Source organism: Myotis myotis, unplaced genomic scaffold, assembly GCF_014108235.1.
Source record: "Myotis myotis isolate mMyoMyo1 unplaced genomic scaffold, mMyoMyo1.p scaffold_m19_p_6, whole genome shotgun sequence".
NCBI classification, from domain to species: Eukaryota; Metazoa; Chordata; class Mammalia; order Chiroptera; family Vespertilionidae; genus Myotis; species Myotis myotis.
Genome location: NW_023416368.1, coordinates 94,464,942 through 94,492,128, shown reverse-complemented (window position 1 = coordinate 94,492,128; position 27,187 = coordinate 94,464,942). Strand labels below are relative to the sequence as shown.

The 27,187-nt window shown below is 54.1% G+C and overlaps 2 protein-coding genes across 8 annotated transcripts in view; both read right to left on the bottom strand.

Moving 5' to 3' along the window:
- Positions 1–806: 806 nt before the first annotated feature.
- Positions 807–18,417, bottom strand: PRAM1 (PML-RARA regulated adaptor molecule 1). 6 transcript variants are annotated; one of them, XM_036315321.1, is made up of 17 exons: positions 15,570–15,734; positions 15,077–15,205; positions 14,612–14,921; positions 14,217–14,324; positions 14,014–14,119; positions 13,205–13,545; positions 13,075–13,125; positions 12,530–12,669; positions 4,712–5,978; positions 4,560–4,626; positions 4,410–4,483; positions 1,816–1,873; positions 1,609–1,717; positions 1,339–1,501; positions 1,222–1,255; positions 1,097–1,131; positions 807–972 (listed from the first exon to the last, which is right to left on the bottom strand). In XM_036315321.1, exons 2-17 carry the CDS (start codon positions 15,077–15,079, stop codon positions 935–937), a joined length of 2,904 nt encoding a protein of 967 aa, XP_036171214.1. In that variant the 5' UTR covers positions 15,080–15,205; positions 15,570–15,734; the 3' UTR covers positions 807–934. The 6 variants fall into 6 exon arrangements, with proteins under 6 accessions (XP_036171214.1, XP_036171212.1, XP_036171215.1 ...); XM_036315319.1 differs by having other exon boundaries at positions 15,077–15,112; XM_036315322.1 differs by having other exon boundaries at positions 12,530–12,606; positions 15,077–15,112.
- A 1,103-nt stretch (positions 18,418–19,520) lies between these two features.
- Positions 19,521–27,187, bottom strand: part of MYO1F (myosin IF) — a 32,780-nt gene continuing 25,113 nt past the window's right edge. For both annotated transcript variants that reach the window (XM_036315316.1, XM_036315317.1), the window contains exons 20-28: positions 23,958–24,072; positions 23,694–23,863; positions 22,946–23,091; positions 22,428–22,574; positions 22,100–22,248; positions 21,682–21,765; positions 20,885–21,080; positions 20,632–20,801; positions 19,521–19,958 (exon numbers count right to left, since the gene is read on the bottom strand). In XM_036315316.1, coding sequence (XP_036171209.1) covers positions 19,882–19,958; positions 20,632–20,801; positions 20,885–21,080; positions 21,682–21,765; positions 22,100–22,248; positions 22,428–22,574; positions 22,946–23,091; positions 23,694–23,863; positions 23,958–24,072 — 1,254 coding nt within the window. In that variant the 3' untranslated portion in view covers positions 19,521–19,881. The remainder of the gene's footprint in view (positions 19,959–20,631; positions 20,802–20,884; positions 21,081–21,681; positions 21,766–22,099; positions 22,249–22,427; positions 22,575–22,945; positions 23,092–23,693; positions 23,864–23,957; positions 24,073–27,187) is intronic.

Sequence of the window (27,187 nt, the reverse complement as noted above, 5' to 3'; positions counted from 1 at the left end):
AGCTTTCTTGGGGATAATAGAGCTAATTGCCTCTCAAATTAGGCATTAGGATTTGGAGAGGGGGGTGGGGACCAAATATTCAGTTCATAATAGCTTTCTTTACTAAAACAGACTAAGCAGGGTGTGAGTTTCTGAGCATGTTTAGTCCCATAGAGGTTCAGGCTGAACTTAATACCTGGGCTATATCAGAACTGGGTCCCCCTGCCCTAGCTGGTTTGGCTCAGTAGATAGGGTATCAGCCTGCAGACTGAAGGGTCTCAGGTTTGATTCCAGCCAAGGGCACATGCCTGGGTTGCGGGCTCAATCTCTAGTGTGGGACCTGCAGGAGGCAGCCGATCCATGATTCTCATTGATGTTTCCATCTCTCTCTCCCTCTCCTTTCCTCTCTGAATTCAATAAAAATATATTAAAACAAAAACAAAACTGGGCTGCCACCACCAAAATGTGACCTCGTACATGGGTCCACTTGGGCTAGACAGCTGCTTGCAGCCTGTAAGGAGCAGCAGTTGCCACTTGTCCTGTCTGCATGTGGCGGGGCAGTGTTGGATGTGTCCTGCCTGACTCCCTCTCAATCATGATTGGCAGCTGACAGGGCTCTGTCACAGGAATTCAAACCTTGAAGTCTATCAGGTTACTAGTTTCCTTGCCACCTTCTCCCCACTACACTTTTCTCCTCGCTTTTATCCCTGAGAGGTGAGAACATGAAGGAGGGGGTCGGCCCCACAGACCCATGAGTGTTTGATCATGTCTCTACACTGTGTGCCTGTCAGGTGGGAAAGAAAAAAACAAGAAGCAGTGATCACTTTAAAGAAAGGCTTTATGTGGTCCATGTACATGGTCAGGTGTGAGCCTTGGCAGTTCTGTGGCCTCTAAGCTGGGATCCAGGATTCCTAGGTTAGTGGGTGGTTGTCCTGGGTCCCCACACCTGCAGGCTTTATTGTCCTCGGGGAAATGGTTGGCTTTCTAGAGTGTCTACAGAGGAGGAAGGGTGATTTCCAGTGACGACTCATAAGTATCTCCTGGGGAAGTAGGGTGGGGGCTTACCCCTTCCTCAGATGCTGTGGTCCCTGCCAACCCAACCAGCACATCTACATACCCCAGAAGCCAACGTCGTCATACACCTCCGTTTCCCTGGTGGAGAGTACAGTTGGGTTAGCAGAGACAGAAGTTACCCCTGGGCCCATCAACACCCACCCCACCCCCAATCACAGCAGCACTCACAAGGGCAGCAGTGCAGCTCTGGGCACATAGCCATCTGCAGAAAGAGCAGGGATGAGTGAATTCTTGGTCTGGCAGTGTAGGGCCCGTCTCCCCAGTCTGCCAGCCCAGCTTACTCACACTTGCCCTTGGTGTCCCGGCACAGCATCTCCTCCTTGTTGGTGAACTCAATCACCTCCAGGATCTCCCCACGTCGGATCCCCAGGTGCTTCCCACCCCCACGCCGTGTCTTGGCATTGGGGTCAATCATCATCTTTGTCTGAATCACGATCTCCCCCTCAAACTGGGGAGGGGCATGTTAGAGCTTTGGCTGTGCTGACCCTCCCTCCCCCAACCCCAGGGGCCTCGGGCAACTGGACTGACCCCAGCCCTCCCAGGGCTCTTGCCAACCTTGAACTTCTTCCGGAACTCCCTCTCAGCTTTCTCCGCCTTCCGGATTTTCTTCAGGGCCTTAGGGTCCACAGGCAACAACTGCTCTGGCTGAGGTGCCTTTTCTTTCCTGGGTCACTCAAGGAATGAGGTGTTTATGAGCACCTCAGGGATCCCCTTCCACACCTATCCCAGAGCTCGGCCCCTCCCTGCTTTGCCCTGTGGTACCTGAGCTCAGGGTCTTCTGGTGGCTTCCTGGGGGGTTGCTGGATAGATGGCACTTCATCTAGGGGCGGTCAGAACACCATATTAGGACAGGGACCATCAGCTTGGCCTCTATCGACCCTGGTTGCTTGATCTTGAGTGAGCCTTCCCTCTGTCAGCTTTCAAGACATTCCCCCTTATTCATGTCATTTCCAACTTGCTGATAAGGAAACAAAGGCTCTGGGAGGTAAAATAACCTGCCTAAGTTCACCCAGATGATAAGTGGTAGAGAGAGAGGATTTATACGCTTTTGAGGCCATTTCATGTCTGGTGCCTAGAGCAGATTGGGTTGTGGGAATTATGAAATTTAGGTTAAAAATGAGGCAAAAGCATTTCCTGGAGGCAAATTAAGCCTCTAAGAAGGGGCCAAAGGAGTGCGGTTTTTGGACTGGCCTGGCTAATGATGAGACTAGACCAGTGGTCGGCAAACTCATTAGTCAACAGAGCAACAATATCAATAGTACAACGACTGAAATTTCTTTTGAGAGCCAAATTTTTTAAGCTTAAACTATATAGGTAGGTACATTGTTATTAACTTAATTAGGGTACTCCTAAGCTGGCCTTTGCTAAAAACGTCCTCAATCTGATTGAGGTACGTTCGCTGAGGTCGATCCCTTCCAACTCTCCCATCCACACTCGTCTTGTATACTTGTTTCAGATAGACGAGTGTGGATGGGAGAGTTGGAAGGGGTTGACCTCAGCGAACGTACCTCAAAACAATGTACCCCCTCCCACCCCCCCGCGCTGTGTCTCCCGTCGCCCGACCTCTCCCCCACCCCACTTCTTCTAACGCCACTTCTTCAAAATAGACTCGCCCAGGCCAAAAACCGACTGCTGCGCATGGGCCACGAAGTTACAATCGCACTGTATGTGCGCGCCCGCACGTGGTTTTTTGTGGAAGAGCCACACTCAAGGGGCCAAAGAGCCGCAGGTGGCTCGCGAGCCGTGGTTTGCCGACCACTGGACTAGACTATGAAGGGTCTCCCAGGGTGGGGCAGACTTCCTGGCAAGTGACCAGCCCTCCCGGTAGGAGGCTGTTGGTCATGGAATTGGCTTACAGTGAGAGCCTCACGAACAGGAGAATGAAGGCTCAAGCAGCGCACTGAGAGAGTATTTGCTTGGTGGTCTTGCCCCTTCAGGCATTGAGGTTGCCTCCAGCCTCTGCCTGATGCTCAGTTGATGGTGCCATCCTACCCGCTCCAGCTGCTCCTATTTCTTCCAGAGGCTGCCCAGACCAGGAATGGTCACCCAATGGGTGCAGTCTACAAACCCATTGTAGCAGTAGAGTACACCACTGAACACGGGTGTGGGATGGACCTGGTGTACCTGTGACCCAAGCTTGGCAATGTGACCCCAAGCAGGCCCTATGGGGAAAGGCAGGCTCCTGTTTAGATCCTGGGGAAAAGGTGGGCCTGACCTTCAGCTGTGTGAAGATGTGGAGCAGCTATTGCTCTGGGTGGTTGGATTTGGGGAAGGGGAAGGTGTGGGCCATGCCTGCAAGGCTGCTGGAAGTGGAGTGGCCACAGGCATTCCCTTTCCATGTCCATGTCCCCAACAGTGACCCCTCAGAGCCACATTTAGAGCAGAAGCAGGAGGGGCCCTGTCAGAAAGCTCTACTAACTGCTAACAGAGGGCTTTGGTAAGCAGCCCCTGGAGAAAGCTCAGGAGAAGTAGCCACAGAAGCAGCAGATCTGGGTGGGAGGTACTAATGGGGAGGGAGAGGTAGCATCCTAAAGACACCCCTGATGGAAGGTTCCCCCACCGGAGGCAAGGCCTTCCAAAGCCAGGGCAGGGAAGCAGTCTGGAAGCAGGGGACCTGAACTTGTGTGTACTGGCTGTGTAAGCGCAACAAGATACTTCTCAGATCCTCAAGCTTCCACATGTATAAGTGGGCATGACATTGCTTTGGGTAGGGGTCTGTGCAGATTCGGTGACACACATGTAAAGTGCTTGTGTGGAAGCACTTTTTGTTTGCACTCAGCGTTGGTGAAGGCATTAAACCTGGTGCTGGGCCGGAGGTGTGGGCCTGCTAGGCTAGCATCCTCTCCAGGAGCAGACTTGGAAGAAGGGAGAGAGAAGGGGCCTTTGGAACTCAGAGCACAGAGAGAGGTGTCAGGGATATACCCTGTGTCCAGGCCCAAGTCCTCAGGCACCTCCAACACAATAGATCTATGAGGGACCTTGACACCTTTCTTTTACCCGATTCAGGGAAGGCTTCACTCTACATACAACCAGGCCCAAGGCAAGCTTCCTCGCTCCCTCTCGCTCCTGTGTAATACACCGCCAAGTCCTCTTGCCGCTTTTTACCCGACTCTTCCACCTTCACCTGGGCCACCCCTCTGCCCTGGCTACATCATGTTCACTGGCTCTTGGCCTCTGTGCTGCCCTTCACTATGCTGTGCTGCCCATCAGGAACTGGTGTGACCTTCCTAAAAGGCTCCTACTCCACCCTGCTTTCTCCCCTGCATTGTCAGGGAACAGAATGGCAGAAAATGCCCTTGCAGCAGATAGGTCCCAGGTGCCCAGGCTGGCTGTGTCCAGCCCCGCTGCCAACAAACCTTTGCCCTTGATGCTGGGGCTGGAGTCTGTCAGGTCCACATCATCGTACAGCTCGTAGATCTCCTCTTGGTCCCTGCAGGGGTACCTGAGATAAGGGCCTCTTTCAGGCCCATGACTGGCACCTGTGTCCCCTTATTCTCCACACTCACTTTAGGATAGCCTTAGGCTGTCTGGCCTGGAAGTGGATTCCAGCAGAAGAGCAGGTCTTCTGTAGAGCTGTGGAAAGAGGAGAGCAGGAAGGAGTCAGGCATGGCCAGGGAGCCTCTGCCCCCTTCCTTTCAGCCTGGGGTGCCCGACTCACTTGTGATTGCTGCTGAGGGTCTCTGAAAGCTCTGGATATCCTTGAGGCCCGGGGGAAGCGGGGGTTTGGCAGGTGGAGGTCCCAGGCTGCTGACTGGAGGCAGAGGCCTCTGCCGTGGTGGGTGGCCGGGTTTGAGGCCCAGCCTTGACCCTCCACCATGAATGAGAACTCCTGACTTCTTTTGCCTCGCTCCAAACCCTGGGCTGAGTGGGAATCTGGTGCTGGAGCCCGCAACAGCCATGGGCAGGGAGCTCTCCGAAACAGAGCCAGGCAGTGGGGGCTTTCTAGAGGGATCCCCAAAGAACTCTGCCTGCCGGGGCTTCTTGGGCAGAGCATTGGTTTCAGGCTGTGAAAACTTGCGGGGGGTCCCCTGGCCCTCCGATTGTGGAAACTTCCTGCGGTATAAGCTGACCTCAGGCTCTGAGGACGTCCTGGGGAGGCTGCTCAGCTTGGGCTTTGGGGGCTTAGAAAGTGCTTTGAATTCAGACTGCTGTGGCCTCTTGGGAGACACACAGACCTCGGGCTCTGAGGACGTCCTGGTGAGGTCACCAGACTCAAGCTGCAGGGCCTTCCTGGGGAGGTTACTCAGCTGAGGTGGTGGGGTCTTTTTTGGGAAGGCACTGAAGTCAGGCTGTGAAAAGTTGGGGTGGGGCTCACTGGACTCAGGCTTCCAGGGGGGCATCTGAGGCTGCTGGGGCTTTCTGAACTCAAGGGGTGGGGGCTTCTTTGGAAAGTTACTGAACTCGGGCTGTGAGGCCTTCAGGATAGCCTCATTGGACTCAGGCTGCCAGAACTTTCTGGGGAATGTACTGAATTTGGGTTCTGTGGGAGGCCTGATGGGGTTGCTGAGGTCAGGCTGCTGGGGCTTCTGGGCAAGTGCACTGGGCTCCAGCTGTAAGGCCTTCTGAGGGTCCTCACTGACCTCAGGCTGCAGGGGCTTCCTGGGGAGCACAGTGGCCTCGAGCTCTGGGAACTTCTTGTGGAGTTCACTGAACTCAGATTTGGAGGGCTTCTTGGGCAGATGAGTGAACTTGGGCTGTGGGGGCTTCCTGGACACTGCAATGAACTCGGGCTGTGGGGGCTTCCTAGGCAGATCAGTGAACTCAGGCAGTGAGGGCTTCTTAGAGTGCTCACTGGGCTCAGGCTGTGGAAACTTCTTGAGGAGTTTCTTGAACTCAGGCTTTGGAGATTTGGGGGGGAGTTCACTGGTCTCAGGCTGAGAGGCCTGGAATTTTGCTTGAAGGCTCCGGAAGTCCTGATGGCTCCCCTAGGGGACACAGTCAGTCAGTCAGTCAGTCAGGGACTGGTACACACAGGAGTTGTGTAAAGACCAATATGGAGAAACGTGGACATGGTCACAGACACACACCACCCCTTCCTTGTTCTTTTACCCCCATGTCTCCAGTTCCTTCTGTTTTAATTGCAAATTACATCCGGAATCCAACCACTTCTCACTGTCTGCAGCACTGTCACCCATTAGATTAGCGGTTCTCAACCTGTGGGTCGCGACCCCTTTGGCGGTCGAACAACCCTCTCACAGGGGTCGCCTGAGACCATCCTGCATATCAGATATTTACATGACGATTCATAACAGTAGCAACATTACAGTTATGAAGTAGCAACGAAAATAATTTTATGGTTGGGTCACAACATGAGGAACTGTGTTTAAAGGGCCAGAGGGTTGAGAACCACTGCATTAGATGCACCTTCCCATTGCCTCCTCCCTGGACTCCTGCCCACCCTCCATCTCTGATTAGTATCCCCACAGCAGCCAGAGGGAGCCTGTTAACCCTGAGTCTCCAACCTGCATGGTTTTTCTTTTAGTACCTGACACCATGTATCAAATTTATGTCACTTAGGTTTATTTTTTCCTTTTTCTTTCGTTTTTTATACTTATGTTGTTTTTTAAATGCAGTGACTTGGCTAATTTCATTGCTGTCTTCCCAGTGCCTGGTACACAGTAGGTGTTCAGTAAATATTTGTTGAAATAAAGAACATAGAGGCCCAAAGTCTGGCATATACTCAGTCACATTCAGTCTGATAGTCACAGACTCACAGAGATGGATGCAGAGATACTTGGGAACCTGGAGGCAAATGTGGTGCAGGGTTTCTCACAGTCCCAGATCCCATAGTGATGGTCGGGGACACTCAGTCAATAATGCCATGAGAAATGGTAGGCAGAACGCCCCACCCCCCACCCCCACCCCAAACACGGTCAGGCGGTGTGTCATCTATGGCACACACAGTCTGTCCTAGGTATAGTGCTGATTATCCATACCATTGGTTATACACAGACAGATGCACAAACTAGACCAGGCCTGCTCTAATGACAAGTCCCACAAAGACGGCCCTGCCACAGGCTCCCTGAAACCTGGAATCACCTGGGGTCAAGAAGATTGGGGGAAGGAAGGGAAGGTCAGAAAAGCATTGCCTCTCCACCTGGTTATGCTTCACTTTCCTATTCAGAGAATGTGAGAAAAGGCCACCACTCTGGCGTGAAAGGCCTCTGCGAAAGACCCCTACCTGGTGAGTTGGAGCAAGGGCTCCCAGGTGACCCACAGGGCCAGGTCATGCCTTGGGTGACTGACTGGGTGGGGGCAAGCAGCGGGTGCCTGACCCACTTTGTCACCCACTGGAAACGCCTGTGCTTACCCTGGGTGTGCTCACCCTACCTCTCCATTACCAGGTTGCTGTTCCTGCTGACCCAAGGGGAAGGGAGTTGTCTGAGCAGTCCCACTAGTCCCCCTATAATTGTAGTCACAGCCTGGGCCCCTTGGAGCTTGGACTGTGTGTCCTGGCTGCTTCACATCTCTGGGCCTCTGTGTTGGTCATTCCTGTTTCCCAAGTGGCTTTTCTCTGCCACTTTATTCTTGGAATATGCCCCCCAATTCTCACCCGTGGCACCCCTTGCCTCCAACCAGTGGGGGGAGAGGGGGGCTCTCCCAGGGCTTGGGGACTCACTTACCATGGCGGCAGGCAGGTGATGGATGGGTTACGGTGAGAGTGGGAACTAAACTGGGCCTGTGGCTTTCAGGAAGTGACTGTGGTTTCTGCTCCACGGGCCCCATGGGTGGAGAGGGCAGAGGAGGAAGGAAAGGAGGCGGGGACAGCCCGGGCTTGTCTCCAGATCCTTCCTGTCCAGCACGTCTTGAGTTCCTGACCTGCCTGCTACTATCTCTGCATTGCATGCATTGGGGGTCAGCACATTCACAACACAGCCACCAGTTTCTTGGCTCTCTGCTGTGCCTCTCCCGCTCAGTCCCACCACATGCCCTGCGAACCTCTGGGCTCCAGGGAGGACTTGGTGCTAGACCTCCTGCCAGCAGAGACAGGCGAAGGCCAATTTCAGACAGAGCCTCCATGGGAGGGGGAGTTCTCAATGGAGAGGGGGCACAGTCTGTTCTGGGCCGGAGACCAAGGAGTCCAGTGAGTGTGATGGGTGAGGCCTATTTAAAAAATATATTTTTATTGATTTCAGAGAGGAAGGGGGAGAGAGAGAGAGATGGAAACATCAATGATCAGAGAGAATCATTGATCGGTTGCCTCCTGCATGCCCCCTACTGGGGATTGAGCCCACAACCCAGGCATGTGCCCTTAACAGGAATCAAACCAGAACCCTTCAGTCCACAGGCCGACACTCTATCCACTGAGCCAAACCGGCTAGGGCAGGTGAAGCCTTTTTGCTCATTACCTCACCTGCCTTCCTCATGTTAACACTTCTCTGTGGTCCAATTCCCAGTTTTGAGCAAGACTTCCCTGTTGCAGGGGCAAATGTTACATGGGCCATGGATGGCCCACTGAGATGGCAGATTTGAAGATGAATAGGTGGGTAGTATCAAAGGTTTTGGCCCTGGGGAGGGGGTCCAAGGACACCCCAGGTTCCCAGTGGACTAAGGATGTGAAGAAAATCAAGACAAGACAGCTTGGAGGCCAAGGAAGATGGGGTAAAGGTAGTGGGCAAGACCAGTGCAGTTAGGATGTGGGGCCCAGCCAGATAAGGTTCCCTGGAGGTCAGTTCATTGGGAGAGTGCAGAGCCCTGGTTCTGTTTGGCCATGCATTGGGGTTGTTTGAGGTATTTACAAAGAAAGACATAGAAGCACCCAGAAATTCTGACTTAATTGGTTTGGGTGTGGCCACACCTAGACACTTGCTGAGGGATTCTAATGTGCAGCTAATTGAGAAACACCGGTGCCCATCAGTCACCTGCCATCTGTCCCCATTATTAAAATGCAGGGTCTGCTTCCAGTCAGTGGTGAGGCCTCAGTATCCGCAACATCCCAGGTAATGCCCATGCTGCTAGTTTACAGATCACACCTGGCAGGTGATCCTATAAGTTTCCAAAAGGATCCAGAAAGATTTAGTTGAGACAGGGAAGGAGGCTCTTTCTGTCTTGAGGACTTGCATTCCCAGCAGGAGACCTTCTTTTGCCTGCCCTGCCCTGAAGGCCACAGGCAGCACATCTGGAAATGACTGCCTGTTTGTATGTCTGCTTTAAGGGTACGGTCTGAGGATTCTGGAACTTGGCCTGTGAATCCGTGTCCCTGCACAGGGACATGCATTCTCAGTCACATTTCCAGATGTGGGTCCCCCTCTGAACAGGGGTCCCAGGAGGCCAGGGATGATGAGATTTAGGTCCTCTCTGGGTCTCCAGGACCAGCCACCACCTCACAGATTTGGTGAGAGGGAAAGGATGAGAGAACAGGGATGACTGGCTGAGAGCATATAAGGTAAGCTGAAGGATTTAATGAATGACAGCCAGTGATTCCCCAGGCTCTGGGGAGACTCCTGGGTGTGTGGACAGCTTCAGCACAGAATTCTAGAGGGTCCCTCCCTGGCTGAGCCTCTGTGGAGAGCCCACAGGCTCCTGGCACCGTCCCCAGAGGGCACATGACCCCCAGTCCTCTTTGTATGTTTGGCACCTTTCTGGAGGCACAAAGCCTTAAACGTGGACCTGCAGCTACAGTTGGAGCTGGGGAACCAAAAGCCAGAAGTGAGCCTGATCCAGCATCTGCCTTGGGAAATGGGTGTTGGTGGGGGTTCGTCAGGCAAGTGTGTGGAACTCTGAGGGCCAGGGAGGTGAGCTGGGGTTCTGAGCATGTGTGGGGAATTGAAGCTGGTGCACCCAGGCCCTGTGCAAGAGCCAGGAGCAGTGCACCTGCCTTCCCTAATGTGGGTGGGTGGTGGGGGTTGGGGGTTGGCAGCTGGTGCAGCCACTTAAGAGGACTGAGCACGTGGGTGGTGGGTCCTGAGGCCACAAAAAGTCAGGAGCCCCGGACGGGGGGTGCTCAGCTTAGGTCAGGAACTTTACCTCCCCTTTCCCAGCTGAGGGGGCACCCACCAGCGACACCAGCAACGGAACTGGTGCTGGATAACTGCCAGGCGGTGGATGGACACTTGGAGTGGCTCAGCCTGTTCAACATGAACCTGCAGTCTCTGGCCCACCTGCCTACGTGGGGGCAACTGTACAAGGCGAGTGCTGGCCTCCTCTCATTCTCCCTCAGACTGATACTCCTGGGTGCCGTCTGCTGGACATGCTTGGGCCTAAGAGGACAGCTTTCAGGCATCCTGGAGTTGAGGTGGGGTAGGGGGGCCTTCTGTGGGGTCATAGGTTAGCCAGAAGGAGGGCAGAGGCTGCAGGAGCCTAGAAGGGACACTGGGAGCAGTGATAAATTTCAAGTGAGCAGACAAAAGATTGTATATGAGTTGGAAGGGGATGAGGGAGGAGGTATCTTTTGGAGTGGTCAGGGGACCCAGGCCAACTGCTGAACCAGCTCCTTAAGCCTCAGGGCAGAGTTCCCACTGCCTCCAAAGGGGCAGTAGGAGCTATGGGCCCTTAGTTCTCACGGGAGTGGTGGCTGCATCTATATGGGTGATGGAGTGGGTATGGTGGGTGTTGGGAGAACTGGACCAAGATATTGGCTCTTGGTCTCTCTGGAAAAGTCCTGACAGACTGGATTTGGGGATGGCTGAATGAGGGACTTGATAGGGAAGGAAAGCTAGGGGGGGTTGGTACCCTGGGGTCCTGGGGAACCAGAATCACTAATTCCTGTCCCTAGAAATACAGGAAAGCCTGGGACTAGGGCTTTGGGAATGTGGACCCTGCTGGCTGGTAGTAACTGTGTGCAGCTCCAAGGGTGGTGCAGAATCAGCGAGTGACTTAAAACTGGGCCTGGCTAGAGAGTCAGTGAGCTTACCCACCTACCTTCACCTTCTCTCTCTGTAAAATGGGCCCCTTGACCTTGCCCCACCTCCTCCCCAGGCTCTTGGAAAGGTTGAGGTAGCCATGGGCTTGGTGGCTGGAGGGATATGAATCACTTGCAAACATTTCCCAAGTCCCCATCTTCTCTCCTCAGTCCCTCTATGAATCCTCACAAAGGATCCAGGGATGAGCATCAAGGCACTCATTTAAAAAGTGAGATGCAGGAAAGCTGATGGCCACACAGTCATGGCTATAAGGCTTCTAGCTGAGAAGGGGGAGCTCAGAGGGCCCTGGAGCCGCTTCCCTGATGGCCCATCTAACTCCACAGCTGGTGCTGAGTAACAACCATCTCAGCAGGGTCTGCAGGGGTTCACTCGTGTGCTTGCTCACAGGAAGTCTGTATTCAAGGAGGAGAAGGGAGATGATTTGTGTGGCCCGGGGAGGGAATGGGAAGGTTCAAGATGGGGGCCTTGTGAGCTACTAGAACAGGATCTTCATCTAGAGAACTATAGGGAGACACTGAAGGGTATAGGAAGGGGAGGGACACAATCAGAAGAGACCCGTTTTCAGGGGTGTTCAGACTGGGGGGGAAGGGCAGGAGGAATTGCTTCTGGTGCCCAGGAAGGGTAGAGGGCAGAGGCCTGGGCTAGGGGTACCATGGGGCTGGAAGGTAGTAGAACCCACCTGAGTGGTGGCTGCCAATAACACCTGGGACTTGCATACCAGGAAGCTTGGCCCACAGATCTCAGTGACAGCAGGGCTGAGACAGCAGTGTGGCACCAAAATTCCAACCCTGGCCCAGGCCTGACTTCCCATGAAGGAAGGGAAGACAGGACCAGGATGGGGAGGGATAAGGAGGGAAGGGAACCCAGGCTCTCGGGGCTGACCTTGACCCACTGTTTTCTTTAGGGCTGGGGCAGGGGAAAAATCCAGGACAAAGAAGAGGCCTGAGTCCTAGCCTGCAACAGAATGCCCAGCTCTGGGGCTCTATCCTGTCACCTCCCTGTGAGTTATCATTGGCCTAAGGACCTAGAGGGCTCTAGCTGGGCCAACTCAGCACTTTCTCAGGACCAACCTCCCTGCCTGTCCTCCCCACTGACTCCCAAGACAATCAATCAATCAATCAATCAATCAATAAAACTGTAAATTTCCATCCCATCTGGTTTCTGGAAGTGATTGGACAGCATCAGTGGCAGTACTGAGCAGGAGGCTGGTCCGTGTTGAGGTAACAGGGAAGGTGGGATATAAGTGGGTCGTGGGTAAGAGGAGGCCTGCCCTTCTCAAGATGGGGGCAGGGGTGCCCAAGACTGCTAGACAGGCTGCTGAGGGACCCAGACAGCACAGGCCAGTTCATCGCGCCTCTTTTATTATTTCCTCTCCCAATCCATTTCAGGCCCCAGTAAAATTACAAAACTACCCCCATCTCATGACCCACTCTACACGGCATTCAGAGCAGCAATAACACTACACTTTCCCTTTGATAGCAGCAGCGAGCGACACCTTGGGTGCAAGCAGGGCCAGGTCTGGGTGGGGCAGAGGAGGTGTCTGAGCCTCAGCCCCGCCCCTCGCCTCTGGGGCCTCCATCCTCCCCACCCTGGTACTCCAGGGCCTTACCCACCGGGCACTCGGGGCGTGGCTGCCCGGGGGCAATGGAGCGGTGGTCCTCCAGGTGAAGGGTCATGGCGGGCCGCGAGGCTGTGGAGAAGGTGCACTGCATGCACGAGTAGCGACCACGCGTGTGCTCCCACAAAATGTGCCCTGCGGGCAGGCGGGACCCTGTCAGTCCCGGCCCCCGCCCAGAGGTCTGGTCCATCACCGAGGACGGTGGTCACGGGCGAGGGCGCTTCGGACATTTATCCATTCCCATCAGCTCGCGAGTACCGAGGGGCTGTCCTGCCTGATCCATCTTCCCCGGATGTGTGCCCCCCTAAAACTGGGGGCATTGAACTTGACTTCACTGTGTCCCCCATTCCCATCCCCGGAATCCCCGCAGAGCGCGAGCTTTACATGGTAACCCCGGTGTAGATGAAGGCGCGTGGGCAATTTTTAAGGCAAAATCCTGTATTTCAGGGCTGGCACTGCTGCCTCCTAGCACCTCCTGGGCCTGGCAGGACGCAGGCCAGAAACCCCCTCCATCCCGCCCTGGTGGTCACCTGCACGCACCTGAGGGCGCGTCGGAGCCGCCCTGGGGTCTTCGAGGACTGCCACCGGCACCTGCGGTAAATAGGCGGGTCAAGGTCAGATATCGGAGCAAACTCAGCCCACCCTCTGGCGGCCCTGCCACGGCACTCACCTTGGCTCTTTTTCCAGACAGCGGCGCTGGAGGCCGGCAGCCCAGGAGCGGCGGCCAGGAAGGGGCGCAGGCGCGTGGGGTTTAGGCCAAAGGACGCGGGGTTCAGGTAGGGACGAAAGGGCCCGCTGGGGGCAGGGGCGGGCGTCGCGTAGGGCTCGAGCGGGTGCTGCCAGCCCGTCGCCGACGCAGAGTCAGATTCCGTGGGGCGCTCGAGCGCGGAGGGCTCCTTGTCGAGGGCAGGGGCTGGCGGTGGGGCTGGGCTCTGCGCATGCTCAGCGCAAACATGCAGATGTTTGAAGAGCGAGCGGTGCGTGCGGAAGCGCAAGAGGCAGTTCTCACACCTGGGGACGAACACAGGCCTGGGCTGGGTCTCCTGGGCACCAAGAAGGGGGCCCAGACCCAAGTCACAGATGACCCAACTGCGGGGTAGGAACTGGTCCTCAGTGCCCCCTACGCTGACCGCGACCCTTCCGGACCCCTCCAGGTCAGAGCCCTGGGAAAAGGAAGAGGTCTCAGCCTTGACTTAGGTGGTCAGCTTTCCTCTTAGAAGCTTCAGGAGAGACTGGGAGGAACCACACCCACATGAGCCCCACCCCGCCCGGGTCCTGGGACCTTCTCCTGGTCCGCCTCTCTGGGACAGGTCTTGCCCGAGGCCACACCCATCTTCAGACCCAAGCCCCTCCCCCATCAGCCCCCTGACTGGGAAGTCGAAGGCTTGAACCCTAGGTATTGGCTGTCACACCAGGAGCAGGAGCTGCCTAGGGCCTAGTCACCAAGGACCAGAGGAGGCTGGGTGGTCAGGGTCTCACTTGAAGTAGCGATTGGGTTTGTAGTGCAGCTTGCCGTGTGCCACCAGCTCCTGCATGCTGGGGAAGGTCTCGGTGCAGTTCAGGGCGGAGCAGCGGAAGAGCTTGCCTGGCAGGGCAGGGGCGGAGGACAGAGGAGTGGAGTGGGGTGGCCACGGGTCAGCCTGGGAACTCTGCCTGCCTCCCACCACCTACTCTGACCCTACCTTCCAGGGACTGTGTGGGTGGGCAGTGGGTACGCAGATGCTGTGCCAAGTCACGAACGCTGGGGAAACTGAGGCAGCAGCCAAGGCTGGAGCAGGGTATCTGCTTTCCTGTAGGATGTACACAGCAGGGTCACCCATCCCTCCCCTCCCCCGTGCTGTCCAGGGCTCTGCCCAGAGAGCATATACCAGGGGGAGTTACCCTATGGTTTCCTACTGGGTCTTTACCATCGACCGCTTCCATTGGACTGAGCTGCCCAGAGGGCAGGGGCTGAGTGGACCTGGCTCATCACAGCAGCCATGCCTGGACACACTCAGTGATATCACCGAGTATGGAAAGGCTCTGTTTTCCTTCGTTCCAGGCCTGTGCCCCCACAGAAGGCCCTATCACAGGTCACCTGGTGGTGGGCGTCGCCTGGGAGGCCGCAGGTCCTCACTGGTCCCAGAAACTGCGCTGGTTGGGCCAAGGCTAGATCCCGGGCCAGGTTGGCCCGCGCCTGGGGCTGAGGAGGCGCCCTGCTGGACCCCGCCAGACCCTCCGCGATCCCACAATGGAGGTGTGGCTGTCTGGTCAGGCCCTGCCGCCTCCCCCATGGAGAAGGAGGTGGCTGCAGCAGCCACGCCTGGGGACACTTCCTTCTGGGTCTCACTGGAGCTGGGCTTTGCACTGATCAGCATGTCCGGGCTGGGCACGGAGGGTTCTTCCTCCTGGTGGAAAACAGAGGCGGGGAGAACCCCTCTGGGCCCAGGGTCTGCTGGGGCCAGCCAGGGGGACCCTCCCTCCCCTCAGAGACCGTGGTGCATTCCTGAAGCAGCGAATGCTCCCGAAACAAGAGCCAGTCAGCCCCATCCTAAGGAGTTACCATCCAGGGAGGCAGGCAGCTAGGCGGGAAGTGTTCCTAAAGCAGAAGTGGACCGCTGTCAGGAAGTGCTCATCGAAAGCAGCATCCCCTCTTCCCCCGCTTAGGAAGATGGGAGGCCCCCCACGTGGCCTAGAGGGAGTAGGCGGGACAAAGGCTATGAAGGCGAGGCTCTGAACAGAGTGGTTAGGAAGATGCTGGTGAGGCCGGAAGTGGCCACGTGGGTTGTTTGAGGACGGACCGGAGCTGTGCAGGTGAACTCGGAAGTGTTGGGGGCCGGTGGCATGAAGACCGGGGGCGGAGCCCGAGCTCAGTGGGGGTGGCCCAGTCGAAACCGGGCCCGGAAGTAGGGGGTGGGGTGGTAGCCAAATGACTAGTGACGAGGCGAGTGCCCGGATGTGGGGGCGGGGTTGGCCGGAGGGTGTGTGCGTGACAGGACCGCTCCCCTCCAGTCCCCGCTGGCTCGCCGCACCCGTGTCCCCGGCGCCGCGCTCACCATCCTTGGCCCGGCTAGGCCTTTTGTCCCCGCAGCTCCTGCGGCTCCGGCTGAGGCTGCGGCGACTTCCTGGGCGGCCGCGAGCTCGCGCTCACTTCGACGCCATTATCCGCCTCCCAGCTCTCGCGAGAGCACGGGCGGGACCTGCGCAGGGCTCTTCGTGAGGGGGCGGGGCCTGCGATCCGGGGGCTCCTGAACCATAGAACAGCTCCCGCAGCGGGTTTGCAAACTGAGGGCAATGTGAACAGCCAGTGCGCTGAGATCAGGATTAAAATCTTCCCTGGCCTGTGTACTCGTCTGTAAAATGGGTATCTTCAGCCCATTCCGTTCATCACCAGCCTGGAAAGGCGATAAACAACGCTCTCCTTTTTGAAGAGATTGTGTTGACTGGCACCCTCTTTGAAGGAAGTTGGCAATGGTCGTCAACATTTTAAAAAAACTTTATTTATTGCCCTGGCCGGTGTTGCTCAGTTGGTTGAGCGTCGTCCCATGCACAGAAAGGTCACTTGTTTGATTCCGGGTCAGGGCACAAGCCCAGGTTGTAGGTTGATCCCCCGCGGCAGTGCGTACAAGAGCCAAACAATGTTTCTCTCACATCAATATTTCTCTCTCCCCCTCTCCTTTCCTCTCTATCAAATCAATAAAAACATTTTTTTAAATTTTATTGATTGATTTTAGAGGAAGGGAGAGAGAGACATCCACCCGTTGTTCCACCAATCCATGATTCATCAGTTGACCCTTGAATGTGCCCCTAGGATGGAACCCTCAACCTGGAAGTATAGGTTCCATACTCCAACCAACTGAGCTACCTGGCCAGGGCAGTAGTAAAACTTTTCAATGCATTTAGTTCTGAAGTTGGAGTGGGTCTGTTGTGGGAAGCAAGCTAACTGTCAGGAAGGGTGGTTTCCAGGAGGATGGCACTGAGTGCACCAGCATAGAATAAGTCACCTGTCCAACCTACTGTGTGCTAGGTTCTGGGGACTCAGAAATGAACAGTGCCGGCAAACATCCCTGACCTCAGAAGCCACTCACATTTTTAAATGGGAAAACAGACAACAACAAATGCAGAAAATGATCTTAGGTTATATTAAGTGCTACCAAAAACAAACAGTAGGATGTGGCAGTGATGGGTCAGGGAAGCCTTTCTGTGAGGGGACTTCTGAGCTGGTGCCTGATAGGAAGGAGTGAGCCCGTGGAAGGTCATGGGGCCACAGCACTCTGGAAAAAGTGGGTAGGTACAAATGTCCTGAGGTGCGGAGGGACAGACTTGTCTTTTTCAGGGAACAGCGACATCAGTGCGCTCCAGCAGAGTGGAGGCGGGATGTGAAAGACAGAAAGTGAACTTGGTGCAGAGAGGGTCATGCAGGGCTTTGTGAACTGGTTTCTATTCTAGACACTGATGAATTTTCAGCAGGGAGAGGTACACCATCAATCCCTGCCTGTCCTTGGGAAGTTGAGCTATTGGGGGACAGTGAAGTGTTTTTGATATCAGAGCTCTTTAATACATTATTTAACCATTCGTGAGGTGTCTGAGTTCAAGGCAAGTGAGGTGTCTGAGTTCAAGACTGTGTGCAATGTAATCCCATCTGTGTACATAAGATGTGCCTGTATGCTTTTTTTTTTCATCCTCACATGAGGCCATGTTCACTGATTTTTTTAGAGAGAGGGGAAGGGAGAGAGAGGGAAACATCGATTGGTTGCCTCCCGCACGTACCCCAATGATGGGGCCGAGGATTGAACACAAAACCTAAGTACAGTGGGGCCTTGACTTACGAGTGTCCCAACTAACAAGTTTTTTGAGATACCAGCTGCCTCTCGGCTGATTTTTTGCATTGAGTTGTTAGAGTAATTTGAGTTAACGAGCTCCTTAACAAGCACAGTCTAGGAACGAATTAAACTCGTAAGTCAAGGCCCCACTGTATGTGCCTGGACTGGGAATTGAACCCAAGACTTTTCAGTGTAGTGGACGACTCTCCAATCAACTGACCCACACCGGCACCTGTGTGCTCTTATATACAGAGAATACCTTTAGAAGGAGACATTAAAAATTGGGTAGGGGAACAGGGATTTCTGAGGGAGAGACAGATTTTTCACACCTTTGTGCAGTTTGAATTTAAAAACTTATCTTTTGATTATCTTTAATACAGTTAAAAACTTAAAAAAACAGGTCATTTTGATGCATGGTGGAGAGAGGTGTGTGTGAGCAGGGAAGATTGGTGCATATGGGGAAGGGTGGGGTGAGGCCTCAGAAAGGACAGGGACCTAAGGAAGGGAAAGGAGGGCCTGAACTTAACAAGTTTTATGTATAAAAAAAGAGTCAATAGGATGTGGGCTGTGTGGGTGAGGTCAAACTGACAGGTTTGCAGATACTGTAACCTAGATGTGAGAAGCTGTCTATTACAATACGTTAAATTCACTCCCTTTTCCATACTCAGCTCCACACCCAAACCTCATTCACTCATCCTATCCAGAAGACCCTACTTCCTACATATGTGGTGCCTGCCACGATGGTAGTGGGGTCACAGGGTGAGTGTGAGGGCAGAGAAGGGAAAGGAAGCCCTGATTTCTTCCACCAGAAAATGCCCAGCTGATCAAGTTGGTGGCTCATGTGGGTTGTCCTTAACATGTCTGTCCTCACATGTAAGTCTTGCAGCAAGAGACGCACACATAGTGGTTGGGCAGAGTGAGAAAATCAGAGATGGAAGGAACCAGGGACATTCAAGGGACTGGCTGGAAGCTTTTGTATAACAATGGACTAATAAAAGGGCTTTTGAGCCCTAACCAGTTTGGCTCAGTGGACAGAGTGTTGGCCTGTGGACTGGAAGGTCCCAGGTTCGATTCCGGTCAAGGGCATGGGGTACATCCCCAGGAGGGGGTGTGCAGGAGGCAGCTGATTGATGTTTCTCTCTATCCCCTTCCCTTCCTCTCTATAAAAAATCAGTAAAATATGTTTTAAAAAGAAAAAGGGCTTTTGAACTCAGTTGCAACCTTGGGATCCTCCCCACCCCCCCGGCCCCAGCTACACTCAGCTTCCCCAGGTAGGTGCAGAAGAGAGAGGGTGCAGATCCTACAAAAGGCTCAACTGGCCAGTCATCCCCTGTCCCTTCTCTGGCTCAGTCCCGACCCCACCAGTCTCCCAGGCTGGCTGCTCTTTGAGGGGCTGAGCACAGAAAAGGTGTCCATCTAGAAAGCCAGGCTCCTTAGGCTGAGACCATGGCAGAACTCCCAGCTGGTTCCAGCTGTGCCTGTAAGGTCTCAATGGCTCAGATTTCAGCATGGGTTTGCAGACAGCTGGGGAGACCAGTTGCCAGATAACCCCTTCACCTGTGACCATAAGTGCAGGAAGTCAGGGCCCTGGAATGTCAGAACCTTCCAGACCACGGGTAAATGAGGGCTAAGAAGGCACAAACATGGGGGGGGGGGGGGGTTTAGGGACCAGGGGTGGCCCAGGGTGGACTGTGGGGCCTCTTTCCTTCCTCAGGGTCCAGTCAAGTCCTAGATGGGTTTGGGGACTGCAGATTCAGATCTGACAGAACCAACCAGACCATTTTTGAAGGAAAACTGGGATACAATTTCTGGCAGCTGGCAAGTAGACAAGCTCAAACTTTTTAAGGCTTGGCTCTGTGGAATCTTGGGCAAGTGACTCAACCTCTGAGCCTTCATGTTTCCACCTGTAAAATGGTGATTTGCTGCTCCTATGTCACAGGTTTCTTTTCTTTTTTTAATATATTTTATTGATTTTTTACAGAGAGGAAGGGAGAGGGATAGAGAGTTAGAAACAGTGATGAGAGAGAAACATAGAGCAGCTGCCTCCTGCACACCCTACTGGGTATGTGCCCGCAGCCAAGGTACATGCCCTTGATTGGACTCGAACCTGGGACCCTATCCACTGACCTAAACACGTTAGGGCATATGTCACAGGTTTCAAGAAGTTTGGCGCTCAGTCTGTTCATACTTCTATCCGGCAAACATTTATTGCCTCGGTGGAGAAGGAGGGAGGTCACACTTGTGAAGGCCTCTCCACTTTTCCCCATGCTTTGCTGCTAGGATACGACTCATTTCATACTCACAAGGCAGCTAGGAGGTAGGCTCTGCTGTTAGCCCTATGTGACACACTAGGAAACGGGTGTGACACGGGAGGCCAGGGCCCAGAGGTGGCTGCAGTGATGATCCTCAGACCCACCCAGAGCCTGGGCTGGGCTGGAGGCCACAGGACTGGACCTTCTGGCTAATGCGGCTAAGAGAAAGGAGACCTCCTGCCAGCAGGGCCTGGCTCCCTGGCAGGGGGAGGACAGAATCCTGGGCCCCCCTCTCAGATCTTCTCCACGTAGTTTCCAGGGAAGAGGCCCTCCTGGCCATGCAGCCGGCCTTTCCACCAGCCTGAGGAGTCTGTGGGATAGAAGAAAGTATGAGGCACCACCCACCCCACCCCAGAGGAAGCCTTCATGTTGGCTCAGTCTGTCTTACTCATTTCCACTGGCCTGGCATAAGGCAGAGGCTGAAAAGAGAGTGAGGGAAGGAAGGGAGGGAGGGAGGGACACATACATGATTTTTCCTTGTCACTGGCTCACATTTCATCATTTTCTAGAACATTCACTTGTACTCTTCCCACAGGCCCCTCCCCATAGTCTCTATGCTGGACCCAAGAATGACCTCAACGGGGCTGCCCCACCCACTTACGGAGGGTGCTGTTGAGTCCCAGGCTCCTCTGGGGGGCAGCCCAGGGGCTTACTAGTAAGTTAGGAGGTGGCCTGTCTGGATGGCCCATTTCCTACTCACAAGGGGTCTCTGAGGTTCTGCTAGCCCTATGTTTGATCAGTAACAAAAATGAGGCTGGGGTGCTACATGTGATGCAGTGAGACCAGGCTCCCAGGTGGCTTAGGAGGTGATCTCCACCCAACGCCTCTAGCTTATGCAACCACTGGCTCAGAAGAGGGTAACTCTAGCCGGGCCTGGAAGCTAGCTGGCCCCTCTGTTCTCCCATTGGACGATATGCAGTAATGGGGGTTGCCTGGCTGTGTCAGGGTTCCGACCCCTCCCACCTCTGTCCCAGCACACATACCTTCCATGAGGATCTCGATAACCTCATTCACGTTGAAGCTCAGCTCATCCACGTCTTGGCCCACATACTGATACAGTGCCCGGCACCGCGGGCCATGTGTCCGTGGCTGGGGCTTGGGTCGGCCCACACCAGGCACCGGTCGCTGCCCCACGCTGCGCTTCCTCTGCATGCTGTGGGCACAGGGGTGTCCATCACAGCCCTAGATACTCCCCTGCCTACCTACCTCTCGGGGCTGCCCCTCCACCGCACCTACCCGGCCACACCCTCGTCAGGCACATTGAGGAATTCTGTGTTGTGCTCGGAGGGGGGCCGTGCCTGGGGGCGCCTGCTGGCCCGCTGGCCTGAGGGTGGAGGGCCCCGGGGAGGCCGCTGAGAGCCCCCTCCAGATGTGATCTCCAGGGGCAGAGGGCCTCCTCTGGCGGAGGGGGGTACCCCGTTTCGGTCCAGACCTGTGGTGGGAACAAGGATGGAGGCATTTATTAGGATGCTCTGGGAGGATGTGGGGAGGATTTGTCTCCAAGTTCCCAGTCTGAGGGAGGAGGCAGCCACACTCAATCCGGTATGGTGACTGGGCCAGAGGGAGGGACCCAGGGGCCAGGTAGGACGAGAGAGGTTCTGCAGGGGTAAGACTGCTCCCCCCCCCCCCCCCTTGCAGGAGGGCTTTTTGGGGTGGGTCTTGGAAGATGAATAGGAACTCAAGTGTAGTGGGAATTTGGGAGACAGGCAGAGCAAACAGCTCCAGCAAAGGCCTGGAGGTAAGAGCAAATTTGGTAAGTTGGTAAAAATAAGATGTAGCTTGTATGACAGGAGTGTAAGAGGAGAGGAGAGGAGAGGTCAGTGGTTATAGCAGGTGTCAGATTCCGGAGGGCTTTGAGTACCAAACTAAGCTTAGCTTTTATTATGCGGGAGATGGGGCGCTATGGAGGGTTCTGGGTAGAGAAGTAGAGCGTTATCACTCTGCTTGTTAGATCGCGCGGACAGGCAGTCTGGCTCAGGTTATGGAGCCCACAAGCAGCAGGGGGAGACCCTTAGTGGGGGGCACCTCCTCACCCCTGGGGCGCCCGGGCGCCGCCCGAGAAGGGCCTGGGGCCGATCTTCGGGGTCTTCCCTGGGCCACTCCTTTCCGTGTGGGCTCTGGAAGGGAAGGGGAAGGATGTGGGCGTTTGCGCGGCGGCCCCGCCCACAAGCCCGGTCTCTTCTGGCTTTGTCCCGAGCCCGCTCCAGAGCTCCGCACTGTGATTGGCCTCTCTTCTCCAGGACCCACCCATTCCAGGGCTCACAGGCTGCCTGTTTGGCCACGCCCCCTCCTTATCTCTCGCCCAATCATTGGTCTCCTCTGAGTCTTTCCCTCTCCTCCATGGCCCGCCCTCACCCTTGGCAGCCTCACTGGCTCCGCCCTCCCAGCCTTGATTGGTCCCTTGCTGGCCTCGCCATTTTGGCTACGCCCCCCGCTTCTGCGCAGACTCACTGGAGCTTTTGGGTAGCCCATCACCCACGCTGACGGCGAGGGCCCGGCCGCTAGCTTTGAGCGCCGCCACGTCGCCGGAGCCACGCGAGAAAGTGACGCTGCGCGTGCCACCTCCGCCCCAGCCCTCCTTCTTCACCCGGAACTGTAGTCTGTGGGGGAGAGGAGGAAGCTGAATGGGCGCCGCCTCCCGAGTAGGAGGACCTCCCCATCCCATCCTTGTCCGGCGGGCACCCGTGGGTGGCGGAGCAGTTGAGCTGGTCCGCGGGCTGGGCGGGGGTGCTGGGCCCAGACTAGCGCCAGGATGCGGTGGTGGTGGGGAGGGCCATACGTGTCGCTGAAGGTGAGGGGCAGGGGTCTCCGTGCTGCCTCCTCGAAGCGCTTGCACAGGAGGCTGACAAACTCCGTCTTGAAGATGCTTTCCAGGAAGCTGTCGGCCGCTTCTTCTTGGAGGATGAAGAAGTCGTCTTGCCGCGTGCTGGGGAGGGCAGGAGGAAAGGCCGGTGGTAGTGATGGGTGAGGGTGGTAGAAGGAGTGACTGTGAGATGCAGCCGGGGAGGGGTCAGGTAAGAGGCAAGTGAGGAGTTAACAGGTGGGGGAAACGGGAGAAGGGAGGGAGCAGGAGACGGTGGTAATAGAGAAGGGCCAGGTAAGGAGCCAGGGGAGGGGGCAGGTGCAAGGGGCAAATAAGGATCATGAATGTGGGGGCAAGGTGACATGTGGGGCCAAGAGAGGCTTATATGTATAGCAGCAGGTAAAACAGTCAGGGTTACAGATGGGGCAGCAAGTATGAGGACAGCTCAGGGCGACAAGAGAGTGACTGTGGGGCAGGTGGACTCCTGGCCTCACCTGAGGGAAACTCCCCGCAGAGCCTGGATCTCCAGCTTCTTCTTCAGGACCTCACGCACCTGGCCCTTCTCGGGTCCCTTCTTCACCTTCTCCCGCCCAATCATGTACACACATCTGGGCGTCAGGATCAAGTCCCTCTTGATGGGCTGTGAGGATGCAGTACCATAGAGGCTGATGGCAGGGGCCTGGGGCATGGGATCAATTCCAGGCAGAGGGTGGTTCTGGTAGGTCGGGTGAAGGTGTCCCTTCATGTGAAGGTATATGAGTGGTTATATAATAAATAAGAGGTTAAGGAAGGCTATATTGGCTAGAAGGGGGTGTCTGAAAAGGTACAGGATAGGTAAAGGTATACTTGCTGGACACGTGTACCCAGGTCAGGTAAGAGTAGCTGTGCACAGGTGTCTAGGCTAGGTGAAGGTGTGTCTAATTGACAGGTCTATTTAGACTGAGTGAGTGTGTGTACCTAATGGATAGATGTTTCCAGGATAAGTGAGAATGGTTCTGTGGTCAGGGCTTCTGGGTAAGGTAAGTGTGTAATTGTGGACAGATGTATCAGGCCAGGTGAAGACACATCTGATGGATAGGTGTGTTTGGGCTACATAAGGGCATATTTGATGGATAGATGTATCTATGTTAGTTGAGCATATACCTGTGGGCAGGTGTGCCCCAGCCAGGTGAGGGTGTACCTCTGATGGGGGTGCCAGGCTGGAACCAGGGTTCTGGACATACCCACTTGCTAGTGCCTCACCTTGAAGCGGCGGTCGTACTTAGTGACCGAGTCAGCGAAGTCCACACGCTCCCTCTTGCCCAGGAACTGACGCAGCTCTGGCCGCTCCTCCAGCCCCAGGTAGTCTCCAACAAAGTTCCGATTGATGCTATTTCGTCTCCGCTCCTTCTTGTTCAGCAGGATGTTGGAAGCTGTGGGAACACAGGGTGTGGGGGCAGAGGTTGTGGCTTGGCTCTTCCAGGTACATCTGTTTGCACCCTCTGCCTCCCACCTGCAGCCTCTTACCTTCCTCTCGCATCTCCTCATACTTCCGGATTGCCACATGGCTCCGCCAGGCCTTCTGGATAGTGCGGGCAAAGCCATCAAACTTGCGCTCTCGCATCTCTTCTAGAAGAAAGAGCTGGGCGGGATGGAGGGGTGGTGGGTCCTAGTGTCTCCCCAGGGCCACAGTCTCCAGTTTCTCTTGCGCCCACCCCACCCACATGCTCTTGCTCAGGGGCCCCTGCTATATCACACTATGGTCAAAATTTTCTTCCTCCACATGATGTGACCCAGGATTCCCTCCCAATATGTGGTACAAGCCCCTGCATTAAATTATAACTGGCTTGCCTGGTTGGGGTCAAATCCCAGCTCTGCCTGTTATAGCTGTGTGGTTTTGCCAGGAATGGTATAACATCATGTTATCCCACACTACTAATTACGCTATGTTATGCCTTTCATGTGAGGTGCACCTCAACTTCAGAGATGTTAGGAATGTGAATCAATGTGCATTTTAGAAGAACAGTACTGTAAACATGGACATCTAATGGCAGGCGACTGTGGTTATGCAGTGTATGACCTGCACAGCCATGCATGGTAGTCCGGGATAGAAATCTTGTGCAGAAAGCAGACTTTCAGGTGTTTTTTTTAGTCCTCATCTGATGATATGTTTATTGATTTTTATTTATTTTTTAAAAATATATTTTATTGAAATTTTACAGAGAGGAAGGGAGAGGGATAGAGAGTTAGAAACATCCATGAGAGAGAAACATCAATCAGCTGCCTCCTGCACACCCCCCACTGGGGATGTGCCCACAACCAAGGTACATGCCCTTGACTGGAATCGAACCTGGGACCTTTCAGTCTGCAGGCCGACGCTCTATCCACTGAGCCAAACCGGTTAGGGCTGTTTATTGATTTTTAGAGAGAGAAGAAGGGTCAGAGAAAGAGAGAAACGTCGATGTGAGAGAGAAACATCAATTGGTTTCCTCATGCAACCCGGCCTCCAACCAACTGAACCACCTAGTCGGGGCCAGACTTTTGAGTTTTAAGGGTCTTGGACCAGAGAGTGCTTAGAAAATAAAGTATATTTGACCAAAGTATAGTGGAAATGCCATGAAAGATATCTTAAAAAAAAAAAATAAACGGGTGAGCATATCAAGGAGAGGAACCCACTGGATATGAAGAGTTATAAATCTATAGTAATAAGAACAGTGGGTGCTGGTCAAGGACTAGAACTATCAATTGGAATAGGACAGGTGGTTGGGAAACATCCTAATTCAAACATACATTTAGTGATAATAGCATAGACATCAGTGAAGATGGGAAATACTGAAGATGAAATTGGGCTTTATAAAAATAATTAACCCTTCACTCAGGATGATTTCTCAAATACACAAATACCCATCACTGCTCAAAGCCTGGCTACCCACTTTGCTGGCCAAGGTGGTTGATGTCTCCCGGAAACTCCAGGCTTTCCTGCAAGGACTAAAAGGATGATTCTACAGATACCTGGTCCAAATGCACTTTAAAAATATACCTTGCAGGATGTGTGTAGCCGTGGGTGTTTATAACTATATAAGGTTTGGAGTCTTCTCACAAGGAAGAAAAACCAACATTGCAGTTTTGTGTGTGTATTCTTTTGTTCCTCTAATATTCTGTGGTTGGTGGGTCTGTGTACAAAGTGTGTCTGAGTAATGCCTCGTGTAGGTTGTCTGGAGGGCAGGAAGGTGCATTAATTCTCTGGTTTGCTGAGGGGGACAGGAATGAATAATGGGAGACCAGCCTGTAGAACTGTGAGTGAGCCAGTCAAACAGGAACCCCCTTCCCTTTAGCTATTTAGGAAGATGGGACAAGTGATTTCTGCCCAATAAAGAGAATTTGTTTTCAGTTTGGGAAATGAGCCTTCCTGTCTACAGAGTTCAAAATGTATCTCCTCTGTGCTGCGGAGGGCAAGTACAGGTGTGCGAAGGGGCTGGGACAGGATTCAAGTCGAAGCTTCTCCTGGTGGGCTGGGTTGAATAGGGTCTTCCCCAAAATTCATGTCCACCCAGAACCTGAGAATGTGATCTCATCTGGAAAGAGGGTCTTTGCAGATATAATCATGTTAAAATTAGATCACACGGGAGCAGGGTGGGCCCCAAATCCAATGTGACTGGTGTCCTTATACGGAGAGGGAAGGCCATGTGATGACAGGCAGAGATGGCAGATGCATCTATAAACCTAGGAAGGCCAGGGATCTCTGTCAGCCACCAAGTCAGGGGGAGGCAAGCAAGGATTCTTCCCTGGAATCTTGAGAGGAAGTGTGGCCCTGTGGCACCTTGATTTTGGATTTCTAGCCTCCAGAAATGTGAGAAAATAAGTTTATTTTGGGTTAAACCATCAAGTTTGTGGTGCTTGGTTACAGCAGCCACGGGAAACTAATATACCTGGGATGATGGAGAGTGAAGGCCAACAGGTGTATAACATGTCCAAGGATAATTTGTGTCCATGTTTACAAGAAACAATCCAGTTCAGAATTATCTCACTTGAATGCATTTGTGGTTGAAAGAAGCTCCAACTCCATTTGGTTCACTTAATTTCTTGATCAGCTTTTTAAAAAAAGTATATATTTTTACTGGTATTGATTTCAGAGAGGAAGGGAGAAGGAGAGAGATAGAAACATCAATGATGAGAGAGAATCATTGATTGGCAGCCTCCTGCAGGCCCCCTACTGGAGGGAATCAAGCCCGCAGCCAGGGCCTGTGCCCTAGACCTGAATCGAACCTGGAACCCTTTAGTCTGCAGGCCAGTGTTCTCTCCACTGAACCATACTAGCTAGGGCCACACACTGGGGATTGAGTCTGCAACCCAGGTAGGTGCCCTGACCCGGAGTCAAACTGACCTGGTTCATAGGTTCACGCTCAACCACTGAGCCATGCCGGCTGGGCCCTTGATCATTTTTTTAAATATATATTTTATTGATGTTTTACAGAGAGGAAGGGAGAGAGAGTTAAAAACATCGATGAGAGAGAAACATCAATCAGCTGCCTCCTGCACACCCCTTACTGGGGATGTGCCTGCAACCAAGGTACATGCCCTTGACCGGAATCGAACCTGGGACTCTTTAGTCCGCAGGCCGAAGCTCTATCCACTGAGCCAAACTAGTCAGGGCTTGATCAGTTTTTGATATAGCGTAGTCAAACTGTTTTAATGCTCCCCTCCTCCCCCATTTTCATTTCACTAAAATTATTCTCATTAGGATAATTTTTATTTCC

Bases quoted from the DNA above. Each gene is read 5' to 3' on its own strand.
- PRAM1 (XM_036315319.1), bottom strand. The intron at 12,670-13,074 runs GTGCGTGCAGGT...GCCTGCCCGCAG, and splicing joins CGGCTCCGACGCGCCCTCAG to GGCACATTTTGTGGGAGCAC. The intron at 1,718-1,815 runs GTACCACAGGGC...TGAGTGACCCAG, and splicing joins CCAGAAGACCCTGAGCTCAG to GAAAGAAAAGGCACCTCAGC.